This window comes from Pseudorasbora parva, chromosome 1, assembly GCF_024679245.1.
Source record: "Pseudorasbora parva isolate DD20220531a chromosome 1, ASM2467924v1, whole genome shotgun sequence".
In the NCBI taxonomy this organism is placed as follows: Eukaryota; Metazoa; Chordata; class Actinopteri; order Cypriniformes; family Gobionidae; genus Pseudorasbora; species Pseudorasbora parva.
Window position 1 is genome coordinate 51,636,213 of NC_090172.1, and position 23,856 is coordinate 51,660,068.

Genomic DNA, 23,856 nt, shown 5'->3' on the forward strand with positions numbered 1-23,856 from the left:
TTCTTAGCTCATGATCTGCTGCTTTCAGTGCCTCAGACCAGGTCAGTTCACAGTAAATGCTGCTCCACATGAACTCATTGAATCCCAGTCCAAATATCAAAGATCAAATAAAGCAACAGTCCAAAAACAAAACCAACAAAGAATAATGTGCTTGTGTATGCGTGTACCTACGTTCTTCAGGTGAGACGTGGGGCAGCGCCTGGCCTCGTACCAGTCGGCAGGTGGAACCGTCTCCAGCGCACACGCCACAGTTGTCCTCTTTAGCATTGCTTCCCAGTTGTCTGTCACAGCCAACTTCCTATAATAAATGACAGAGGAATCACTCCAAAACAGGACAGAAAGGACAAAGAATGGCAGTTGAGTTGCACTCAAGTGACAAAAAATGACTTGAGACTTGTCTTACTGTCCAAATTAAACTCATTATCCACTACCACATTTTGTAGTGAACATTTTCCTGATTCATCCCCAGAGCTGAAACATTATTTTGAGAGAGGCCAACTGATTTCTGACATGTCTGCGGGACCTTGACCAACAAATCATGCTTCCTCCAGACCATAACAGAAACTGACTATAAAATGAATGCACTGAGAAACTGGCCTGTGCACAGCTCCAAACTACAATGTTTAAGCTCTAACTAGCATCATAAAAATTCATGGACAGCCAACATATAAAACATGAGAGAACACCAAATCATTTTTCAGAAGTTTTCATCTCTTGCCCCAAGTTCGCTTCCAGTATCCTCAATATTTACCCAATATTTTGCTACTGCTGACAGTGATGTTCTGCAAAGAATCTGCCATCTGTGCAAGGAAAGTTGCCCAGTTTAAATGCAAAATTCAGTTTACACTAGCAGGGCAACGGGGAAAGCAGCCAGAGATAGCAAACAGCATGGCTTTACTCGTTAGTTCTGGTAAACAAGCTCAAATATACAGACAAGCTTCGTTTACGCCAATTTACCTAATACTCACAGGGGCTGAGGTCAAAACAGGTGCAACGCAAAAGAAGTTTCAATAACACTGAAGAATTCACTTTCTGTGCAGTACTGCTTTTGAATTTTGATGATTGTACGTGATTTGGTTTGAGTTTGTGTTTCTTTGCTGTGGGCCAAGTAGAAAGCCGAAAGTCTACTGAAAACATTAAGAGAACTCTGAGAAAGTTCACCCAAAAATGTTGTCATCATTTACTTACCGTCATGCTGTTTGACAACTTGCATTTTGTATGTGAGTGTGTATGTGTGTGTGTGTGTGTGTGATAAAAAAGGGAATGTATAGTCTAATGTACAAGGTGCTCTTGCAAATACAACAAAATTGAATGTGGATGAACACTACTTAGCTCCAAAATTGACCAAAACAGCTCCAAAAAAGACTGCACTTTATTCCAAGTTTCCCCAAAGTCAAACAATGGCCTTGAGAGAGGAATAGACAAAAACATTTACATTTAATCTGTAAATTGGTTCAAATGCTGCCCTCTGGTGTAGCTCTCAAATATCATTACACTAAATTCATACTCCTCCTATTAAAATTGGCACATCCCGTTCAGTTATGAAACATGCAAGAGAGCGAATGGATGTCAAATCTGGCAGAACATGCCTTTTATGTGCCATTTTTAAATATATTCAAGACCACAAAAGAGATCGTTTAAGATTTTCGGTGAATTATGATTTGTTCCAGCCTGTTCCTCACACAAAGCTAACTTATTTCAGAAGACTTGGAATACTGTGCACAATTCATTTGGGGAAAATAGGAAGTCTGTTGTACTGGGGTTAAAAACATAAGAGTAATTAGTGACACATTAGAAGCTTTCGCACCGGAGGAACGCGTTCATAGTTCCTGTAACTATTGGCGAAATACCCACTTTTTAGTGCATTTGCACAACAGGAACTAGGAATGCATTTAGTTATAGGAATTCTTTTTTTTTTATTTGGGGGGGGGGGGGGGGTATTTAGGAGCATACAATGAACTACTAGTGATGTTAATGTACATTCACTGGTTGAACGCAAATGAAACACTGGCCCCCACCATTTTTAAAAATTGTAGTTCAGGAATGATTCATTATGATTATGTTCTGAACTGTATAGCTGTATTTAGCGATGTGTTTGTTGTCAAACTCAAACAAGTAGTATATTTTTAATGATTAAAATATGCCATTATTTTATTTTTAAAAGTTAATAATTGTATTTTATCGACAAAATATTTTTAGTTTGTTGTGGAATTTTTTTTAATTATTATATCAGATATCATTTTAAGCTGTCTTTTGGTCATGTTACACTATGCGCCACTTATGGTGCATGTTGTCACATTTCACTTCCAGTCTTTTGGGATAAACCACATATAATTGTACTAGATATTGGGGTTAGGACGATTCTAACGATTCTAAGGGCCCACGCACTTTTGGGGCCCCCAGAGATCGGTTTTATTAGTAGTAACAGTACCAATAGTAATGTAATATAAATTATAAATGTATAATCCACCAGAGAAACAAATAAAACAGAATTATGTCTTATTTCAGCATTTCTGGCAAAAATCGAATTCCAGTGCATTGTTTCAGTTAACAGTCACGAAGTGCAAGATGAGATGTGTAAGTGAGATAAACTAAACAGCTGTGTTACGATACAAGTTAAACGAGCGACAGAAACAATCCGTTTGCAAAGACTGTATCGACCAAAGCTCAGCTTTGAGAAGGGGAATATGCAGGTCAGGAAGGAAGGACAAGCTGATGGAGAAGAGAAGCAGCTATTGTGCTATTTAACTACCGGTCAAAAGTTTGAGAATGGTAAGATTAAAAAAAAACAAAAAAGGAAATCTGTAAGAAGTCTTCTGCTCACCAAGCATGCATTTATTTGATCCAAAATACAGCAAAAACAGTATTATTGTGAAATGTTTTTACAACGTAAAATAATATTTTTTATATATTTTAATATATTTTACAATTATTTTATTCCTGTGCTGTGATCAAAGCTGAAGAAATCATTCTCATATGAGGATTTGATGATCAACAAACATTTATGATTATTATCAGTGTTCAATACAAAAAGATTTTCCCAAGCTTTAAACATCCCAAGGAGCACTGTGCAAGGGATAATATTGAAATGGAAGGAGTATCAGACCACTGCAAATCTACCAAGACCTGGCCGTCCCTCTAAACTTTCAGCTCATACAAGGAGAAGACTGATCAGAGATGCAGCCAAGAGGCCCATGATCACTCTGGAGGAACTGCAGAGATCTACAGCTGAGGTGGGAGACTCTGTCCATAGGACAACAATCAGTCGTATACTGCACAAATCTGGCCTTTATAGATGAGTGGCAAGAAGAAAGCCATTTCTTAAAGATATCCATAAAAAGTGTCATTTAAAGTTTGCCACAAGCCACCTGGGAGACACACCAAACACGTGGAAGAAGGTGCTCTGGTCAGATGAAACCAAAATTGAACTTTTTGGCAACAATGCAAAACGTTATGTTTGGCGTAAAAGCAACACAGCTCATCACCCTGAACACACACCATCCCAAATGTCAAACATGGTGGTGGCATCATCATGGTGTGGGCCTGCTTTTCTTCAGCAGGGACAGGTTCAGATTGATGGGAAGATGGATGGAGCCTAATAGAGGACCATTCTGAAAGAAAACCTGATGGAGTCTGCAAAAGACCTGAGACTGGGACGGAGATTTGTCTTCCAACAAGACAATGATCCAAAACATAAAGCAAAATCTAGAATGAAATGGTTCAAAAATAAACATATCCAGGTGTTAGAATGGCATATCAAAGAAGTTAGAAATATCCAATAAATTTTGTTCCACTTCATTATTTTGTCCCACTTGTTTTCGATTCTTCACAAAAAAATTACAGTTTCATATCATTATGTTTGAAGCCTGAAATGTGGCAAAAGGTCGCAAAGTTCAATGGGGCCGAATACTTTCGCAAGGCACTGTGTTTGTGTGTGTGTGTGTGTGTATATTTATATATATATATATATATATATATATATATATATATATATATATATATATATATATATATATATATATATATATATATATATATCAAAAATCGTTGTCAGCCATTTAAATATTTAAACATTTTAAAATTGTAACATTCTCAACCTTCTGACCAGTGTGTATATTTGTGTGTGTGTGTGTGTATATATATATGGCTGACAACGATTTTTGATCGCTATAAGTTGGCCTGTATGTTTGGTATGATGGGGGCTTAACCTCATATTCTTTCATAGGGCCCAAAATTATTAGCAACGCCCCTGAGTTGTACCATACGTGTAGGAACTTACCTATATATTTACTCCCTAAATGAGCTGCATGAATATGGAAAATAGCGATAGATGGGCCGACGCCAAACCTTAGACACTTCTCAAACTTTATGCTAAACAGGAAGTCAAATGTGACTTTGAAGGGACCAAGGGAAACATGATTGTGCATTTATGCTCAACTAGCGACGCTCTGTTATTTTTTTTGTATACCTTTCTTTGTTTAACAGTTCTATCAAATAACGTATTAGATAGGACCAGTAAACAGATCATGAACTAATGCAGATGGAGAATGGGAGCGCTGTGTGCTCAGGTCCTCAGCGGCATCAAAGTAAAACTCTGTCGCTATGTCAAAATAAAAGTCCCCCACAACAACCATAGAAGCAGGATGTAATGGCTCGTTTCCACAGAGCAGTGCGGTTCATAGCGATCAACGTCGTTCTCACACAAAGAAGAAAGTGTACTGACTGTGCGAATGCAACTACGAAATTGTTTAGTACTAATGTTTAGCCATGGTGGCTATTTCTGAGCAGACGTCAAAGTTACGTCATTTGCAGCTCCGCACGAATTGTGATGGCAGAAAAATAAAGGTAACAAGTGGAGGAAAATGGGCAAAATACACAGAATAGGGGAGAAAACATTCCTTGTGCCTTGGGATGTCAGACACGGAATGCAAAAAAAGATGGTCTTCATATTGAGAGGTCCTGCACACATGCCAGAAATCAGTTAGGGACATAATATCTTTATAGTTACAGCATGAAATAATATTTAAACCTATAATGTTCTATAAAGGTAATATTTAAAAATATTTTTAAAAAAATGCAGGCCCAAATTTTGGGGGAAATAAACCTGAAATTCTGAGGGGGAAAAGAGAGAATATTGAGTTTAAATTGAGTAATTCTGACATTTCTTAGAACTCTTCTTAGATTTCGTAGAATCACATAATCAATGTTTGCAAACACCCAAATGGTCTATAACTTTACCCAGTGGGTGAACTATTTTTGGGTGAAATATTTCTGTAAGCACATCACACATAGCCAGGTAAACTATAAAAACACTGCAGTTATTCAAGCTCTAGGTCCACTTGAAAGTTATTTGTGAAATAAATGCTATATTAGTGCTAAATCAAGCCTAATATATATGAAAGCTTTCAACAGAAGTAATTACTGTACAGTAGTTTCCAAGTAACTTATTTTTTGGAAATCCTGCATTTTAACTTCCTAAACTGGAGCCATGGTCAAATGGAAACTCAATCCATGTCTTTCTGTCTATTTGGCCTCTTTCTCTCTTTTGCTCACACAAAACTGAGGTTAATCTGGCAGAATCTTGACCTAAATATACCTCAAAACCCCACATACCGTTTGTAACACTGAAAAAGAGAGATGGTTTTCCTATGTTTTTGGTCATTATTTCATTACCTTTTCATTTTAGCTGCAAGTTTAAAAAAAAAAATCTATTTGTAGGAAATGTGAATTGCGCAGTTAGAAATATCCAGAATGGAAAACCTGTTGGCGTCAGTACCACCAAACAATAATATTAAGCTTTAGGACACGCAATAAAAAAGACAGATACTATGGCAGAAGCAGATGGTTTGGTAACTCCAATCTGATCCAAATATAATCAGGAAAAGAAATGGATAAAACTGTAAAGCTTATTCTCATTGTGTTAATATTACTGTAATGCATGTCAGAACAGAACTGAAAAGGTCAAGAATTCTCCCTCGTAAATACTCAGCGACTCTGGCTTCAGAGGAATGTTTTTCACCTCATCAACAAGCCTAGACTGTACTTTAAAGGACAGAGGTCTTAACTTAAGCGCTGTAAATGCTCACTTATGTAGGCTTATGTATAAATAACATTTTCAGATTTCAGTTTTTAACAGAACTTTTGGTTTTCTGGGAGTTTTGCCATCTCATACTGCGTTCAAGTGCACCTGGTGAGCTCCTACTTCCGCTAGACCGCCATTTTTTTTACGACATCTCACAAATCCAAGCCAGAAACAAAGTACAAAAACAGCCAAAACCAAGCAAATAAACAATGGTCAACATGAAAAAGTTCTTGTTTCTCTTGTACCAGTGGATAAACATTACTAAATATACTTGCAATAATTTTTAACAACCTATGATTTTTTTTATAGATTCAAGTCATTTTGCTCCACCATTACAGTAAAGACCTTAAAGAGGAGAGTTCACACAAAGATTACAATTCTGTTATAATTGAATCACGCTCATGTCGATTCAAACACATACCACTTTTGCTAATCTTCGAAACACAAATTACCGGTAAGATTTGTAACTTAACCTTAGAGGTTTCTGTTCCACCATTGAAAGTCCATGTAACCAAAAATTACAACATTAAAAAAGGAATCCAAAGGAATCGAGTGGTTTAATTCAAGTCTTGGGAAGAGATTTAATTATGATAAATGAAAACACTCATTTTATGCTTTTATTCACATATAAAAACATTTAAAGAGTGCATCACATAAGGTAAACACAGAAGCTTGTGTGTGCATCATGTGTCATGCGCTAGAACAAACATTGGTTTTCACTCATCAGATTTGTTCCAAATGTAAAGTGCAATACAAATAAAATGTATTATTATTATTATTATTATTATTATTATTATTCATGCACGTGCAATTGAGTTTCCGAGTTCACTAGGGGTGTAGCCATACATGTATTTGTACCGAAAAAATTCTTATATTACTTTCGGCTTGAAGTGCACGTGTATTGAATGAATATAGTGTTGTTTTAACTTCTCTGTGTGCAGGATTGGACAATATTGTTCATAAATTTCCTCACTACTAAATACCCTACGGTCAACTGTTATTTGTATTAGAACAAAGTGGAAGCAATTAGGAACTAAAGCAACGCTAAAATCACAGAGCGGGGTCAGTGCACGCTGAGGCGCACAGTGCGCAGAAGTCGACAACTTTCTGCAGAGTCAATAGCTACAGACCTCCAAACATTGTGTGGTCTTCAGATTATCTCAAGAACAGTGTGTAGAGAGCTTGATGGAATGGGTTTTCATGGCCGAGCAAGTGCAATGCAAATTGTTGAATGCAGTGGTATAAAGCACACTGTCACTGAACGTGTTCTCTGGAGTGACAAATCATGCTTCTCTGTCTGACAATCCGATGGACGAGTCTGGGTTTGGTGGTTACCAGGAGAACAGTACTTGTCTGACTGCATTGTGCTAAGTGGAAAGTTTGGTGGAGGGGAGATTATGGTGTGGGGTTGTTTTTCAGGGGTTGGGCTTAACCCCTTAGTAAAAGGAACTCTTAATGCTTCAGCATACCAAGACATTTTGGACAATTTCATGTTCCCAACTTTGTGGGAAAAGTTTGGGGACGCCCCTTCCTTTTCCAACATGACTACACACCAGTGCACAAAGCAAGGTCTATAAAGACATGGATGAGCGAGTTTGGTGTGGAGGAAATTGACTGGCCTGCACCTCAACCCAACAGAACACCTTTGGGATGAATTAGAGCGGAGACTGTGAGCCAGGCCTTCTCATCCAACATCAGTGCCTGACCTCACATATGTGCTTCTAGAAGAATGGTGAATAAAATCATAAATTAAACGTATACATCATATAAAGTGGTTGTATTTCTTAACAAGACTTCACTTCGATTCATATGGATTCATTTGACAGTGCTTTTATTTTGGTTCTTCTAAGTTTTGGTTACTTAGATTTGCAATAGAGACACAGAACCCTCTCAGCTTTCATTAAAAATATCTTCATTGATGTTTCAAAGAGTAGCCAAAGTCGTGTGTGTTTGGTATGACATGAGGGTGAGTAAAAGATGACAGAATTTTCTGGATTACATGGAATAAAGCTAATGCTCACTATAATGGCCATTCTGGCAACTCTTATAAGGTAATCCACTAATATTTCAAAATTAAATGATGTATCACTGGCAGCTTAAATAGATTAAGTTCATTCAGTAATGGTTACCTGACAGATCCCACTGATACACATATCAGGAGAGTCCGCTTTACACCGAGTGCCATCCAACACTTTGGGTGCCAGTTCTACCACCAGGCTTTTTCCACGGGCCTGGCATCGTAGGGCGCAGGGTGAAATAGGGTCGTATGTCACAGGTATCCACTCAAAGGTTTGTCCCTGGTACTTGATATCATTATGGGCGGAGCATTGTTGAGCCCGGAAGTCACCTGACTCTGGAGGACAGTCCTGATTGGTAGAAAGAAATTTTGGTGGCTATCAGATATTCTTCACATCTTTTACTATAATATAATAACACTGACATCTTAAAAGAGCAAAAAGTAACAGCTGACCTGACAATGACACTGGAAATATTATTTTCTATGACCATACGAATAACATCATAAAGCTTATGCAGATGACCAGGGGCATTTATGAATGGTGACAGTGCAATTGAACTGTGGCAAACCTCCATGTTTTGAAAAAACAATATTTCCTATGTCATCTCATGTGAACTGAAGAAAGCCACAATTCTTCCTCTACAGCTTGGGACTCTGAACTCATTTAATCATTCGATCTGCTCAGAAACCCCCATGTGCAAAGATCATCAGTGATGCCTGAGATTGAAGCGTCTCCATCGGATAGAGCGATTACAAATGACAAGTCTTCAATGTCAGGATCAGTAATGGAAATAAAAAGAGCAATTCAACAACGAACCTCATCAGTGGCAATTATGAAGCCTGACAGGGAAGACCAAGCATCAGTTCTCACTGTTTTGACGGAAATAGAATAAATGTTATGCTGGGAATCTTTCCCAGATGGCTCTGATTGGAATTGTGGGTGAAGGAGGAATGTCATTTCAGATGAAACCACTTCAATAGAAGAAAAACACTGGCTTTTGATTAAAATAGTCCTTGAAACGCAGGGGCATCTAACAGCACTCAAAATGAGTTTGTTGAGCAGTTGGGGACTATTGACTGAATTCTGGTTCTGATTCCACTAATCAATTCTAAAACAATCTTATGTGTTCAAGCCATAAGATTAAGTAGGAGTATAAGATTGATTTGTGAATCATTTGAATGACCAGACACGACCAGGACCAGAGCCAATGCTTTTGTCTGAGCTATGAATAAAAAATAAAATGCTGTTTGTTGTTAGGATGACAAAGAGTTTTAAAAGTAACATTTTTTGGATGCTCTGCCTCAGTGGTCTAACAGCGCTCATCAATGTCAAAATGATCAAGATGGCCATTCAATAAAGAAGGCGGGTCTTACTGTCACTGTCACAGCACAACAAGTGTTCCTGGAAAGATGTAAGTATTTACGATAGAAAAGTTCAGCAATAATATAATCTAACTGCTCAACCTTTTATGATATTTCACCGCTATAAATTGAAAATATGCGATTAATTTAAGGCCTGAATTTAACGAGACAAGAAACGTTTGCATTTTCAACATGTGAATAAAAGTGAATATGTGCACATTTTAAAATAAAATATTATTTGCAAATACTTTAAAAATATTACTTCATAACTACAATTAGACCTATAACTTATTTTAGCATCCTTATTTATACCCTTAAATGCCTTTTAATCCTTTCATTTTTATATAATAATAAAATAATAAATGCACACATATGTAAAATTTGTATGTATATAAATCTAAAATTACATATGTAAAATTTACGTCGCACTTTGCTCTGAGAGGAAAAATGCACAGAAAATCTTATATTACTTTAGTTTCTACTTCACTTCCATTTACGGACTCCTTACAGATTAAAAATTATATTTCAGCACTTATGCATTCCCTAAAGAAACTTTGCATTTCTCGCTAAACTTTTGTGATGTAAATAGTTTGGAGGGAAAGCTTTATGTAGCCTGGCTCCACCCTCCTACGTACTTCCGCTCAATTTATATTTTCCTTCAGTACTCCGTCTGGGATTGCGGTATATTCTCTGGTTTTCTCAGATCAAATTTAACCAGTCCAATAGACAAACAGAGAGAGTGGCCGAGAAAGATGACGTTGATGTAGTGCGCTACAGTCTGTGGTTTCTTGGCAGATCCAATAGTTTAAAACTTCAACAGAGTACCCGCCTTAAAGGAAGTCAACGCTCGTCACTGGAGAGTGGCCAGAGTCTATGTACAAATGAAATGTATGAGAGTCTGATAGGACCAGGCTAACATATAGGTGCTTTTGCGAGCGAATGTTAAGTTTCTTAGGGTAACGCAAATATTTCGCAAAAGAACGGAGATGTTTTGCATAAGAACGCAAACAGAATTCTATATTATACTTTGAAAAAATATTTAAAGTACACTGCAAAATTAAATACACATGAATTTATGACAGGTAAAATCCCCCTTGAGTGAACTGGGATTAATCTGACTTTTGTAGTTTTTTCTGAGCTAACTTTCAGGTAAAATCTGAGGAAGTCCACAAAATGATTAGTGTTAAATGAAGCTGCAACTGGAAGAATGACCAAATTAGTCAAAATATCTAATAAATAAACATGCAAGGAGCATCTGTATAATTTTATGCATTTATGCATGCTATATAAATCTATAGTATTTCTGCAGATAGAGACTCCTAGTGGGCCTTATAACATATCACACTGACTTACTGTGTTGCTGCATGTTCTGTAGCGGATGTTTCGGCCCTCACAGTTCCTGTCGAACAAACACAAAACAACAAAATCAGATATGTTACAGAGTCATTGTTCTTCTTTGTGCTGCTGCTCCGTCTTTTGTGTCAAGTGGAAAGGAAAGGCCGTACTATTTATCTCTACAGAAATCATTTTTAGACCTGCTGATCATTTTCCCCACTCGTTTGCGAGGTTCTTTGTCTGCTTGTGTGCTTCTTGAGAACATAAAATGAATGCATGCAACAGCATATCGAAAAAATAAATTCCCTCGACAAAAAGCATTATTTCCCATTGTGAAATATTTTTCAATTAGATTGCCAGTCAGGTAATAACAACAACACCGCCAGAAGATGAGCATGGAAATAAAAAAATATCTGAATTGATTTGCAACTTGTGATTATATCTAAAGGCACCAAAAAGCATCAATCCAGCTACAGCTGTTTGAAATTGGCAGCAATGTGTTTTGAAAAAAGGATGTTTAGAGACAGAAATACGGAGAAAACCGGAAAGAAGGACAACAGGATATTGACTTTCTAAATGTCCTATTACCTCAGCCTAAAAACATTAGCCTATCATATTTCATCTTATTAATTCAGTTCAGAAGATCAGCAGTCACCCTAAATAGAAGAGGTTCACATCACAAGACTTCTGAGGGATGGAGGGAAGATGCAACCAGATGCTATTAAGATCTCAATCTTTCTCTGCAATAATCCTGTCCTTGAGCAAATCGTTTTGGGATAAAATACTAGCTAATATTTAGAGAATACTTCTTAGAATGCAATAGGGCTGTGCGATTAATCATATTTGGCTTCCGACGATTATGAAAAAACAAGACAATCAAGGTCAAACTGTGCCACTGCCGCATTCTGTTCAGCGCACCTTCCTTTCCTTCACAGCGGTGCACTTTCGTTCCTCCCTAAAAGGCCAAACTTAACATCCAAAATCAGCCAAACAAATGAGTCTACTGTTGCTACACACTGTTTAATATTAAACAGTGTCATTAAAAGCACATTAAGCCACAAAAGGTACACTGTTCACCGGGCCGAAACGCGGATAATCAAATGGGCTTTGGATACACGCCTAAATGCTAACACACAAAATGACAAAATGCCTTTTAAAAGAGTAGGCCTGTTCATGTAAACACAGTGGGTTATGTCTTAAAGGTTCAGAGTGCAAATTTTAGCGCCATCTAGCGGTGAGGTTGCGAATTGCAAACAACGGCTCAGTCCACCGCTCCCCCACCCTTTCAAAGCACAGAGAAGCTACGGTGGCCGACACAGGACAAAGATGTCGTCCTCTGAGACAGCCTAGAGTAGCTAGAGCTCTATAGAGCAGTTTGTCCGTTAAGGGCTACTGTAGAAACATGATGGTGCAAAATGGTGACTTCACTGTTAGGGGACCCACATTGTATGGAGATAGAAATGACTAATTTTAAGGTAATAACAACATAACGATTCATTATGTAAGGTTTTTACACACCACTGAAACATAGTTATGTATATTACATTGCATTTCTGTCAATAGATCCCACTGGATCTTTAAGTAAACGTACACAGTTGAGAAAGCAAACACGTGTGTCACAGTATTTTGAATCCGTGCAGCTCTTAAAGTGACAGCAGCCTATTAAACCAGTCTGTCATTAAAAGATAATCAAACAACAAATGACAAAAGAGAATTACGCACAGATTTTGACTGAATAACTTTAGTAGCTTTAATTATGATTATTCAACTGAAAATTAATGTGTACAGTGTGCATTAGTTCACCTACCGGTATACTCATTTTAAAATGATTTTTTAAACCCAAATTTTGAGTTTGTGCATATTTGATCCAAAAATGGGTTGAAACAACATAGCATGTTTTAGAGTGTAGTATTAGTTTTTGCTTAAGTGTCAATAACTGTGAAATTTCACTGACATTTAAAATTACTCATATTGTGAAATAAGACTTTGATCATGCACCAATTGTGTTAAATAACAGTGATTTCAATATTTATGCGTTTATTCAATATTGAATATTGTAATTATGATTTTGCCATAATCCAGCAGCCATAGCATGCATTGCACCCTGCATACTACTACTACTATTACACAAAAACAACAAAAAAACACAGTAACTGTGTCCCTAGATGTGACTGTTGTTACGTTGCGGTGCAACAAAGCGACCATTGCAAATCCATTGGTTCTCCATGTCAGAGAAGTAGCACATCACTTGAAGTAAGTCATAAATAGAACAGGGCTTCAGTATACTGTCAGGAATTTGTTGTGTCACATTGCGCCACATCTAGTGTAGACAGTATCACTGATTAAAATGTATTTCATTTGCTTCATTATGTCACGCTGGTTGCGTTAAACAAGTTAAACAGCAATAATATTCCACGTTATAAATATTATTATGCTACATTGTTATAACATATCCTCACTATTCAGGAAGAAGTCTCCAGCTATCATCCTGAAAATAAAAAGTGCTTGTTTAAATTGCCTTAAAGAGTTCACCCAAAAATAAAAATTCCGTCATCATTTACTTACCCTCATGTTGTTCCAAACCCGTATGAGTTTCTTTGTTCTGCTGAACACTAAAAAGATATTTGGAAAAATGTTTGTAACAAAGCAGATAGAGCAACCATTCACTACCATAGTATTTTCGTCAAGTATTTCTTCGAAATATCTTATTTTGTGTTCAGCAGAAAAAAAACTTATACAGGTTTGGAACAACATGAGGGTAAGTAAATGATGACAGAAATATCATTTTTGGGTGAACTATCCCTTTAACATTTGGAGTTAGATCAAATAATGAGTCATTTGATAATTAGAGATTTGGAGAAGACTTTACTTCCGCTTCACCCCTCATTATCTGTTGCCATTCATTGGTCAATCAGTTTGTTTCTATTATTTTATAGTTTTATACTATAATAGGGTAGAAAAAAAGTGAAATCTGAGGCTGCTCAACATATAATTAAAATTAAAAATCAGCTTTTTTTCCCTGATTGATTGCAATCGTGTCAGAGCAGTTTCTTGTTCTGTGTGGACAGACAAATTTGTTGTCGCTGGAAATGTCACAAGGCATCTTGACATTAGGTTCAATTTGTTATATATTTCTTGCTACGCAAGCTTTATTTCATGCAATTTTAAACAAATGTTCAAAAGTTTAGAGTCAGTAACATATATATTTTTTTTAAATAAATCTGTGTAGACCAAACCTGGATTTATTTGATGAAAAATACAGTATAAACAGTAATATTATGAAATATTATTACAATTTAAAATAAATATTTTCTATGTGAATGCATTTTAAAATGTAATTTATTCCTGTGAAACAAAGCTGAATTTTCAGCATCACTACTCGTCTTCCAATGATCTTTCAGAAATCATTCTAATATACTGATTTGCTGTTCAAGAAACATTTCTTAAAGCGTTTTCTTTTTTCAGGACACTTTGATGAATACAAAGTTCAAACGAACAGCTTAATATATTATAGTATAAATAAAATGTACTTCATAATGCAACATGTGTTTTTATTAGCTTAAACTCTTAATCTCTGGTCAGCTAGGGCCAGAGCTGTCTCTGCTCTAAAGCATAGATGTCAGTTATTTCTACTCCAGTGCTCTTTAACAGGTGCTCTGGCCTGTGTGCAAGTGATATTGCTCGGATGCTACGATTCAGAAAGGGCGTCTTTGTTCGCTGACCACATAATCAACTGTGGAATCACTTCCAGATCTTCTTGTAATCAGCAGAACCCAATCACAACACAAGCTGGCCCGCTGCTCGAGCACTTCTAAAGTTCTACTGACAATAAACAAAAGGAGGAAGAGAGCGGGGTTATTCCAGTAGCACACAGCAAACTCATGATGGTCTGTTTAATATTGCAAAGACTTCTATCTGTGCAAGACATTTTTCTCTGGATGAAATAGCATCAAATGTCAAATTTGTTATTGAAAAAAAATCTTTTGATTGAGTAATACAAGATTTTCTTTTGTTTAAATACCCAAACCACGTGTCAAACAAACTCAAGAACTCTATAAACCAAAAAGCTACTACAGAAATGCAGCGGTACATAAGACAAGAGACAAAAGCTTGACTAATAACATGTTAAAAGTGGGGCCAGTAAGATTTATTTTCTTTTTTTTTAAAGAATGTTTTTTTTATTCAGCAGGACACATTAAATCAATCAAAAACAACAGTAAAGAAATGTAGGTTTAATTCAAATAAATGATGCAATTGAGAACTTCATATTCATCAAAGAATCCTGAAATGTCATGTGGTTTCCACAAAAATATTAAGCAGCACAGCTTTTTTCAACATTGATATTAAAATGAAATGTTTCTTGAGCAAATTAGCATATTATAATAATTTCTGAAAGATCATGTGACACTGAAGACTGCAGTAATGATCCTGAAAATTCAGCTTTGATATTCCACAAATATTTCATGTTCTAAATATATTAAAATAGAAAACAGCTATTTTAAATTGTAATAATATTTCACAATATTACTGTAATTTGATCAACCAAATGCAGCTTTGGAGAGCATTAGAGATTGCATTCAAAAACATGAAACATGAAAAATCTTACAGACCCTAATCTTTTGAAGGGTATCATACATTCATCCATTTAGCAGGGACCGTTATTCAAAGTGACTTAAAACCCCATCTGCATTTTGTTTGAATGTTCATAGGGAAAAAATAATCCTCATGCAGGAAGCAGTTAAAAGGAAATCATTGAGAGCGATTTTACGTTGAGGGTCAGTAGAAGCATTTCCAATGAGACCCAAAGCGTAATTGGCCCTTTCTCTTGTTTTCAGTTGGATCTAACCGGTCAATTAGCTCTAAATGAGTATTGCGGCTTAAATGGCGCGTGACTTGCATTTTCTATGAGTATTGCTTTGGCTTTTGACATCTACCCTCCAGCAATGAAGTAATGGGCAGTGAGCTGCAAAAACATGATTGTGTCCAACATGATGCAAAAAAAACAAACAGATATCTATCCCAATTTTAATGCGCAGAGACAAGCCAATCATTGGGTGATTTCCACAAAGAGTGTAAACACTGTGGCACTATTAAAACATTCCTTTGTTTGTCTCAGCGAGGTCTGATACACGTGGAGAGCGCTATCCGTTAGCATTCCCATTTATTTCAATGGCAGTCGGTCAGAAAAAAATATGCAGTTTCTCTCTCGGGTCTGGAGCCAATCACCTGAGCTGTAAATAGCATGTGACTAATCAGTATGGAGCAGTAAATGACATAACGGCAACGTTGACTGGCTAACCACAAGAACACACACAGTTCCAAATCCTTCACTAGAAACTATACCGAGCTGTGACGTCAAATGCAGCTGAAATGAGTCCTTTTCACACATCAAAGAGTTCTCCAAATACAGTAAATGTTTCCGGTAAAACTACTATAATATAATTAATTAATAGCAATTTACAGTTTATACGGTAACACTTTAATATGGAGAACACATATTCACTATTAACTATAAGACTTATGCCTCAATAACCTCCTAATTTATTGCTTATAAATAGTTAGTAAGGAAGTTGTTCAAGTTTGTTTCAGTTTGGGAATTAAGTTTGATTGAGGGGTGTATATTGTCATGCAAAATAAAACATTAATATGTGCTTTATAAGTACTAATGAACAGCCAATATGCAAGCTAATAAGCAGTGAGTTAAAAGTGAGAATTGTTCCCCATACTTAAGTGTTACCGTACACGCTGCTTGCAGAAAAATATATTTAATCAGAATATCCATGGAAGTGTCAATTGAAAACAGAATCGTGTAGTTGCAGGTCTAAATCTTGGAGCTCTTTAAACCTATGTGCAACAATTGTATGACAAGAGGGCAGAATAGGCAAGGAACGTATTCTACCAAAATAAGTGGAATCGTCTCCAACGGATTGATCCATGAAAACAACTTGAGCTTATTTCGACTGAGTAAAAGAGAGTAAAGGTCCGTTCACACCAAGAACAATAACCATAAAAGATAACTATAGATGTGACATTCTGTTTATTATAATCACTTGCTGTCCTCTGTCGCTTTAAATGTTTGAGCTCTTAAATCAGGATGGTTTTCTGATTGGCTGTCAATATTTTTACCGTTCATCAGCAGAAAGTGATTTGTGATATTGTTCCTCTGTTGTTGTTAAAGTTGTCATGTGGAATATGGTATTCTTTTATATTTAGAATGTTTTTTAGAATTTAGGAATAGGATCTTTATTGTTATCATTAAAGTTGTAGTGCTTGGTGTGAACGGGGCTTTAGACTTGAAAATTTAAGAAAAACAGACAGTCTAATGCCATTGGTTGAGCCAGATTTGCTGTGTTGAGACAGTTATATTTTAATAGTGTCATAGTGTTTACATGTTTAGGAGAAACATCCGATAAAATGTCATATTAACATGGGATAGGACAAAGTATGACATTTCACGATTTACAATTACGAAGTTAACAAACTTACTTTTTACCAGTCAACAAAGTTTATGTTTTAAGGTTCAAGAAAATAAAATTGGCAAAAAAAAAAAAGCACATTTGCATTTCAGGATGAATATTATACCCAGAAAAGACACTTTGCTGATCCATGAATCATTCAATTCTCTCAGCTTCATTTTAATGACAAAAGCTTCTTTAATATATTCTAAATCATGTAAAATATGCACATGCATAATTAAAGCAATGTGTACTAACATTATTACTTGAGGAACAAAACCTTTTCTTTGCTTTAGAAGGAGAAAAATAAGTTGAATTACAAGGAGAGAGAGAAAGATACTCGTTTCCAAAGCGCCTGTCAAGTTTTCCATTCTCTCTGGAAACGAAGCACTTCTCTGTCCTCTCTCTGAGGTCAGCAATAACAACAAGCGGCCTGACATCACCATGACAGATATCGGCATGTTGACGACTGAAATACAGTACAATATAACAAACTCGGATAATTTGACTGTGTTTTTGTCTGCGGAAAGAGCTGCAGTATTTGAAAAACCTGGCCAAAAGACATCCGTCTCTAAACAAGGAAAGTGAATTTAGTTCTCAGCAAAGCATCATTTGTTTGCAGACGCCACTTGATTTGATATTTTGCTTTGATTTTAAAATGTAACTGAAATGTCCAAATACTATTTGGAGCAGCTGCCCAAAAATTGGTTACAAAAATAGGTTGTCATGCTTGAATGTTAAAAAACATTGATTTTCACATACTTTGTATTGTTGCAGCACCTCTCTACCCAGTCTGTCAGTAACGCTCTGTTTAGTTCCGGTCTCTATAAAGAGCTCCTTCAGAAACGCACAATGTTCTCTGATTGTTTAGCAGGACCAGTGTATTGCGATTGGTCAACTGATTCGAGTGTGTTTTGGGAAAGTTCACACATCATACCATAGCCTTGAGTTTCAACACACTACTAACACAACTCAACCAGGCCTCATGCCTTTTTTGTGTATGCCTTGGACGGGAATTATTTAAATGAGGAATATTATGACGTGTTTATTCCTGGAAGAAAACTCAAGACTACAATAGATGTTTCAGGGAGTTCAGAAAGAGTGCTTAAGGATATAGAGAATAACTCTCTTTGGAGTGATTCTGTGCTTTATGTGCTTATGGTTTTTACTGTAGCATTTTTACGGTGTAGGTTTAAAGGAAGGCTTAGTGTTCGACAAATCATGAAGGTATATGAATGCGTGTGTGTGTGTGTGTGTGTGTGTGTGCTTACCCTCCATTGAGACACCTGCGCAGAGAATACGAGGCTCCTCCTCCACAGGTTCGAGAACAGTCGCTCCACGTGCCCCAGGCATCCCAACCGGTGTCCCTCTCCTCATCTGAGCGGGTCGTTCTTGAAGACTGCAAAACACAAAAACACCAACATTTAAAGATGTACTAATTAAAACATTTTCTCGAATCAAATTTTAAAATGCAGAGTCTACTATAAGTAAACCATTCTTAGCAAGTTTTCTGATGTTATACACACTCTCAGTAAAAGGTTTGGAATATTTTTTTAGTTTTTAAAGAAGTCTCTTTTGCTCACCATGGCTGCAATTATTTGATCAACAATCCAGTAAAAACAGTGATATTGAAAAATATAATTATGGTTTTCTATTTGAATATATTTTAAAATGTAATTTATTAATGTGACGCAAAGCTGAATGTTCAGCATCATTACTTCAGTCTTCAGTGTCACATGATCCTTCAGAAATCATTCTAATGTGCTGCTCAGTCAATGTCAATTATATTGGTGCACAATAATTATTATTGTTTTTATTATCATTGTTGAAAATATATTATTATTATCAATTTTGATTTTTTTTGCTGATTAATATTTTTGTGGAAACTTTTTCAGGATTCTTTGATGAACAGAAAGTTCCATGAACAACATGTCTTTGAAATATACAGTCACTTTTGATCAATTTAATGTGTCCTTGCTAAATAATAATTTTTTGTTAATCGTTCTTATTCAAAACTTTTGAGTGGTAATGCATCACTTTTTCAACAAAAATACAAAGCAGCTTTTTACTTGGATAATAATAAGAAACATGGGCGTCGCAACCATTGTGTGTGACCAAAAACCACCAAAACACTTTTTACGACCAATGATATTGGACCCACTCACTTTTATCGTCTCTAATTCAGCACATGTCTGTTTACCTACCCCTAGCCGAGAAACACTTATTATTAAACACGTTAGACACTTTATTTCCAGTTTTCTAATATTTTCTCAATTTTTATTGAAAATAAATGACTTTCCGATCTGATATGTGATGGGAAAAGGGAGTAGAGCGAGTGTTGCAAAAGGTGGATTTGAAACGCTGGTCAATTTGCATCAAAACTTGATGGCATGCGTTTTACCCCTACACTATAGCCACGGTAAATAACTCAGTGATTTCCGTAATTTTGTCTGGCCCAATCAATTGTTTAGTAAATGGCGGTATATTTGTATTTAATGTAAATGGCATCTAACGTTACTCCAGTAAAAAAAAATTCTGAGAGAGAGGGCCCACCCACTTTTTATTTGATTCCGACGCCCGTGATAAGAAATATTTGTTGAGAAGCAAATCCGCATATTAGAATGATTTCAGAAGGATCATCTGATCATATGATGCTGAACATTCAGCTTAGCCATCATGGGAATAATTTACATTTTTACATTTCATAATATTGCTATTTTTACTGTATTTTTATTTTAAAAAATGCAGCCTTGGCCAGGATCAGAGACATCTTTGAATGCACTTTATTTTACAGTCTTACAGTTTTCTAAGCAAGCAAGTACTGGGTAATTAAAGGTAATTACATTGGTTAAGGTTAGGTTTAGGGGTAGGTTCAGGGTTAGTACCTAGTTATTACCAACTTATTGCAATTACTATAAAAAGTACATGTGGAACAGGATAAGAAAAGGGAAAAAAATCTTATTTATTTAAAACTTTTGGACAGTAATCGAGGTGCATGAATGTCTTCAGTTAATGAAAAAAGGTCAAAGGCAAGAAATTGCATACTAAGCTGTTCAATGATGCCCTCTACTTGTAGATCTCAGGTTTCTCCTCTTTTGACCTGAAAAATCGTATCATTCTCAGTTGTAAATGTTATTGCTGCAAAATTTATTTTTCAGAAGAAAAACACTCATTCATTCTCCAGTTTTATTTATGTTTCGGTCACCCACCTATCCATTGAGTTCCTTCACTTTTCCCACCAGTAAATCCCACTTGGACACAAGCTACACACTGACCTTGAACATTAGCTGAGCTCCTTGCGTTCCAGAATACTTTTGCTTGATTTCTTTACCCACTCAAACTCCTGTGTGTTGATATAATTTATAGAGCAAAATATACTAAAGTCTAGCTCTGACTGCCTTTTTATTTGGTGTCAAACCAACTGAAGCTCACATTTGCTGACCTCAACCTCCCATGTGTCTGATCTAAAAGCAGCCAAGACTGTAATAAAGCAATAAGACACAAGAGACTTTGACTCGTGTCATGTCTGAGAAAAACCCTGTTATGAAATCTCATTTACATGCAGATTTTAAAATGGCATATCAATTTGACATCACACTGGTGTGGAACCATAGTGCCATTTTAAATCTGCAATGGATAAGATTCAAGCGCTGCAGTGGAGGGTAACAACAACCAATTTTCCTAAAACGTTTGTTTGTTCTTCACACAAAGCCATCATGTGGTTTCAGAAGACTTTCAATATAGTGCACAAATCATATGGTCTACTACTAAGGCTTTTATGGTGTTTTCTGGAGCTTAACAAACTGCCGTTGTGTATAAAAACAGTCTGAAGGTCCTTGAAAAATTCTCTCTTTCATGCCCTTCAGAAAAAATATAACTACACACACACAAAAAAAAAACACACTGTCACATGATCCTTGAAAAATCCTTCTAATATGCTGATTATCAATGTTGAAAACCGTCATGTTGCTTAATATTCTTGTGGAAACTATGATTTTTCTTTTTTTTTAGGATTCTTTGATGAATAGAAAGTTAAAACATTATAAATGTCTTTACAGTAACTCTTGATCAAATGAATGCATCCTTGCTGTATTAATTTATTTAAAAAAAATCTAAATCCTGCTGACCCCAAACATGAACAGTGTACCTCCATTTCAAAAAGGTTCATGGATAATGTGCAATTATTCTGTGGGAAAGGCAGATTTCTTCCAGCATTCTGCAAATTCCTGCTAATTTTCGTTTGGAAAATGTAACATCTCTGCTTGTACAGTTCTATTACCATGAATGTGTGTAGAGGCTTTCTTAATTTCACATGTTGGACCGCAGTCCTAGTTAAACAGCCCGTCAGTAGTTGCCAATAAAAACAGACTAGCAGCAGTGGGCTTTGTGACTAGCTAACCTCGCAGCGGTGATGGGATGTCAGCTTTTTCAATGATCTAACAGCGATCCATTTCCCTGGAGACTAAACTTTCCAGTCAAGAGCGATTCTGTAAATTGGCCTCAGATTAGATTTCAAATCCCTATTGTTTTAAAAGTTACTATCGCAGGTTCTTTCTCTATAAGACTTCCTGATGGGCGGTAAATCTTTATGGTTTCTCGCCAGGCTCATCAGGTAGAACAGCACCTAGTTTATTCCTGTCTCTTCTCATCGAAACCATCTGATACGAAAATGGGACTGGAAGAGATAACATCAGTGCTTTAGAGGAGAAATCCGCACTCATTTAGCATCTACGCTGAAGCTGAGGAGTCTGTTGGCTAATGCTAGCTAGAGGTTAGCTTATGGCTTAAGAAACCGTGGCTAATAAAACCTGACTGTTTATAAACAATGGTACTCACACAGACATTACATAAAGCTAGAAATATTAATTCTGTGCTACAGTTTATGGCAAATACCAAATTATGGCCGGAAGACATTTTATTTGGCTTATAGTTAAAGAATGTCAACATACTTTTCCCTAGAGATGTACAAAAACACACAAATCTTTTAGTAACATCTTTAAATTTACAGTCAGTCTCTCTCTCTCTCTCTCTCTCTCTCTCTCTCTCTCTCTCTCTCTCTCTCGGTTAGGATAGCATCTTGCAGTTGATGGAGATTTGTAGGATACACATCCAGGGCACGAAGCTCCCGTTCCACCACATCCCAAAGATGCTCTACTGGGTTGAGATCTGGTGAATGTGGGGGCCATTTTAGTACAGTGAACTCATTGTCATGTTCAAGAAACCAAGTTGAAATGATCTGAGCTTTGTGACATGGTGCATTATCCTTCTGGAAGTAGCCTTCAGAGGATGGGTACATGGTGGTCATAAAGGGATGGACATGGTCAGAAACAATGCTCAGGTAGGCCGTGGCATTTAAACGATTCCCAATTGGCACTAAGGGGCCTAAAGTGTGCCAAGAAAACATCCCCCACACCATTACACCACCACCACCAGCCTGCACAGTGGTAACAAGGCATGATGGATCCATGTTCTGGGACCATCTGAATGTCTCAACAGAAATCGAGACTCATCAGACCAGGCAACATTTTTCCAGTCTTCAACTGTCCAATTTTAGTGAGCTTGTGCAAATTGTAGCCTGTTTTCCTATTTACAGTGGAGATGAGTGGTACCCAGTGGGTCTTCTGCAGTTGTAGCCCACCTGCCTCAAGGTTGTGCGTGTTGTGGCTTCAAAAATGCTTTTCTGTATACCTCGGATGTCACGAGTGGTTATTTCAGTCAAAGTTGCTCTTCTTTCAGCTTGAATCAGTCGGCCCATTCTCCTCTGACCTCTAGCATCAACAAGGCATTTTCACCCACAGGACTGCCACATTACTGGATGTTTTTCCCTTTTCACACCATTCTTTGTAAACTCTAGTAGGAGTAGGATTAGGGTTAGAATAAGAGGTTAAGGGTTAGTAGAATTAGTTGATATGCACTTACAAAGTTACTTATAGTCAGTAGAATGACTCTCTGAGAGTTAATTGACATGTAGGGGACCATCAAAATTAAATTACATTTTTTTTTACAGCATGAAGATCAGTCCAATGGTATGGCAAGATGCTTAAAGCCAGGAGGAACGAGAGAAACCCAATGACAGCAGGACCACGCAACAAATGTGACTCAGAAAACCCACAATATTTACTGGGTTCTCTGGTCTGTCATTTATGAGGCATTCCTGAGCACATTAAACAACACACCAGAGAACTCAGTTAAAATCTGAGAAAATTAGAGCAAAATATGGCAGAGTCCACTGGCAGCCGCACACAGATGCTGTTCAATGTCTCTACTGCATTTCATGACTGAGCTCTCCAACGGCTACAGAGGCGTCAATTCACAATACTGGCGAATGCAGCGCACCAGACCAGTGTCTGGCAGAAGAGGAAAACCAAACACCTCTCTCAGGTTACTCACACATTTCGGCTCTATCAAAGTCTTTGTTTACCTTATGATTTCATATTGACCAATATTCAGTCTTAGAAATCAGATGCACTACACACCTTCATCAATGCCAAATGCTGGACATTAAACAGAATTAAACACCTGAAAATGAACCCCATTTGTGTTTTTCTGGTGTTTGTGTGTGTGTGTGTGTGTGTGTGTGTGTGTGTGTGTGTGTGTGTGTGTGT

General features: G+C 36.7%; 1 protein-coding gene across 1 annotated transcript in view; it reads right to left on the bottom strand.

The window, feature by feature from the left end:
• Positions 1-23,856, bottom strand: part of adamtsl3 (ADAMTS-like 3) — a 244,317-nt gene that overhangs the window by 94,997 nt on the left and 125,464 nt on the right. The window contains exons 4-7 of the mRNA XM_067445136.1: positions 18,523-18,650; positions 10,815-10,860; positions 8,212-8,448; positions 172-298 (exon numbers count right to left, since the gene is read on the bottom strand). Of these exons, the coding sequence (XP_067301237.1) occupies positions 172-298; positions 8,212-8,448; positions 10,815-10,860; positions 18,523-18,650 (538 nt within the window). The remainder of the gene's footprint in view (positions 1-171; positions 299-8,211; positions 8,449-10,814; positions 10,861-18,522; positions 18,651-23,856) is intronic.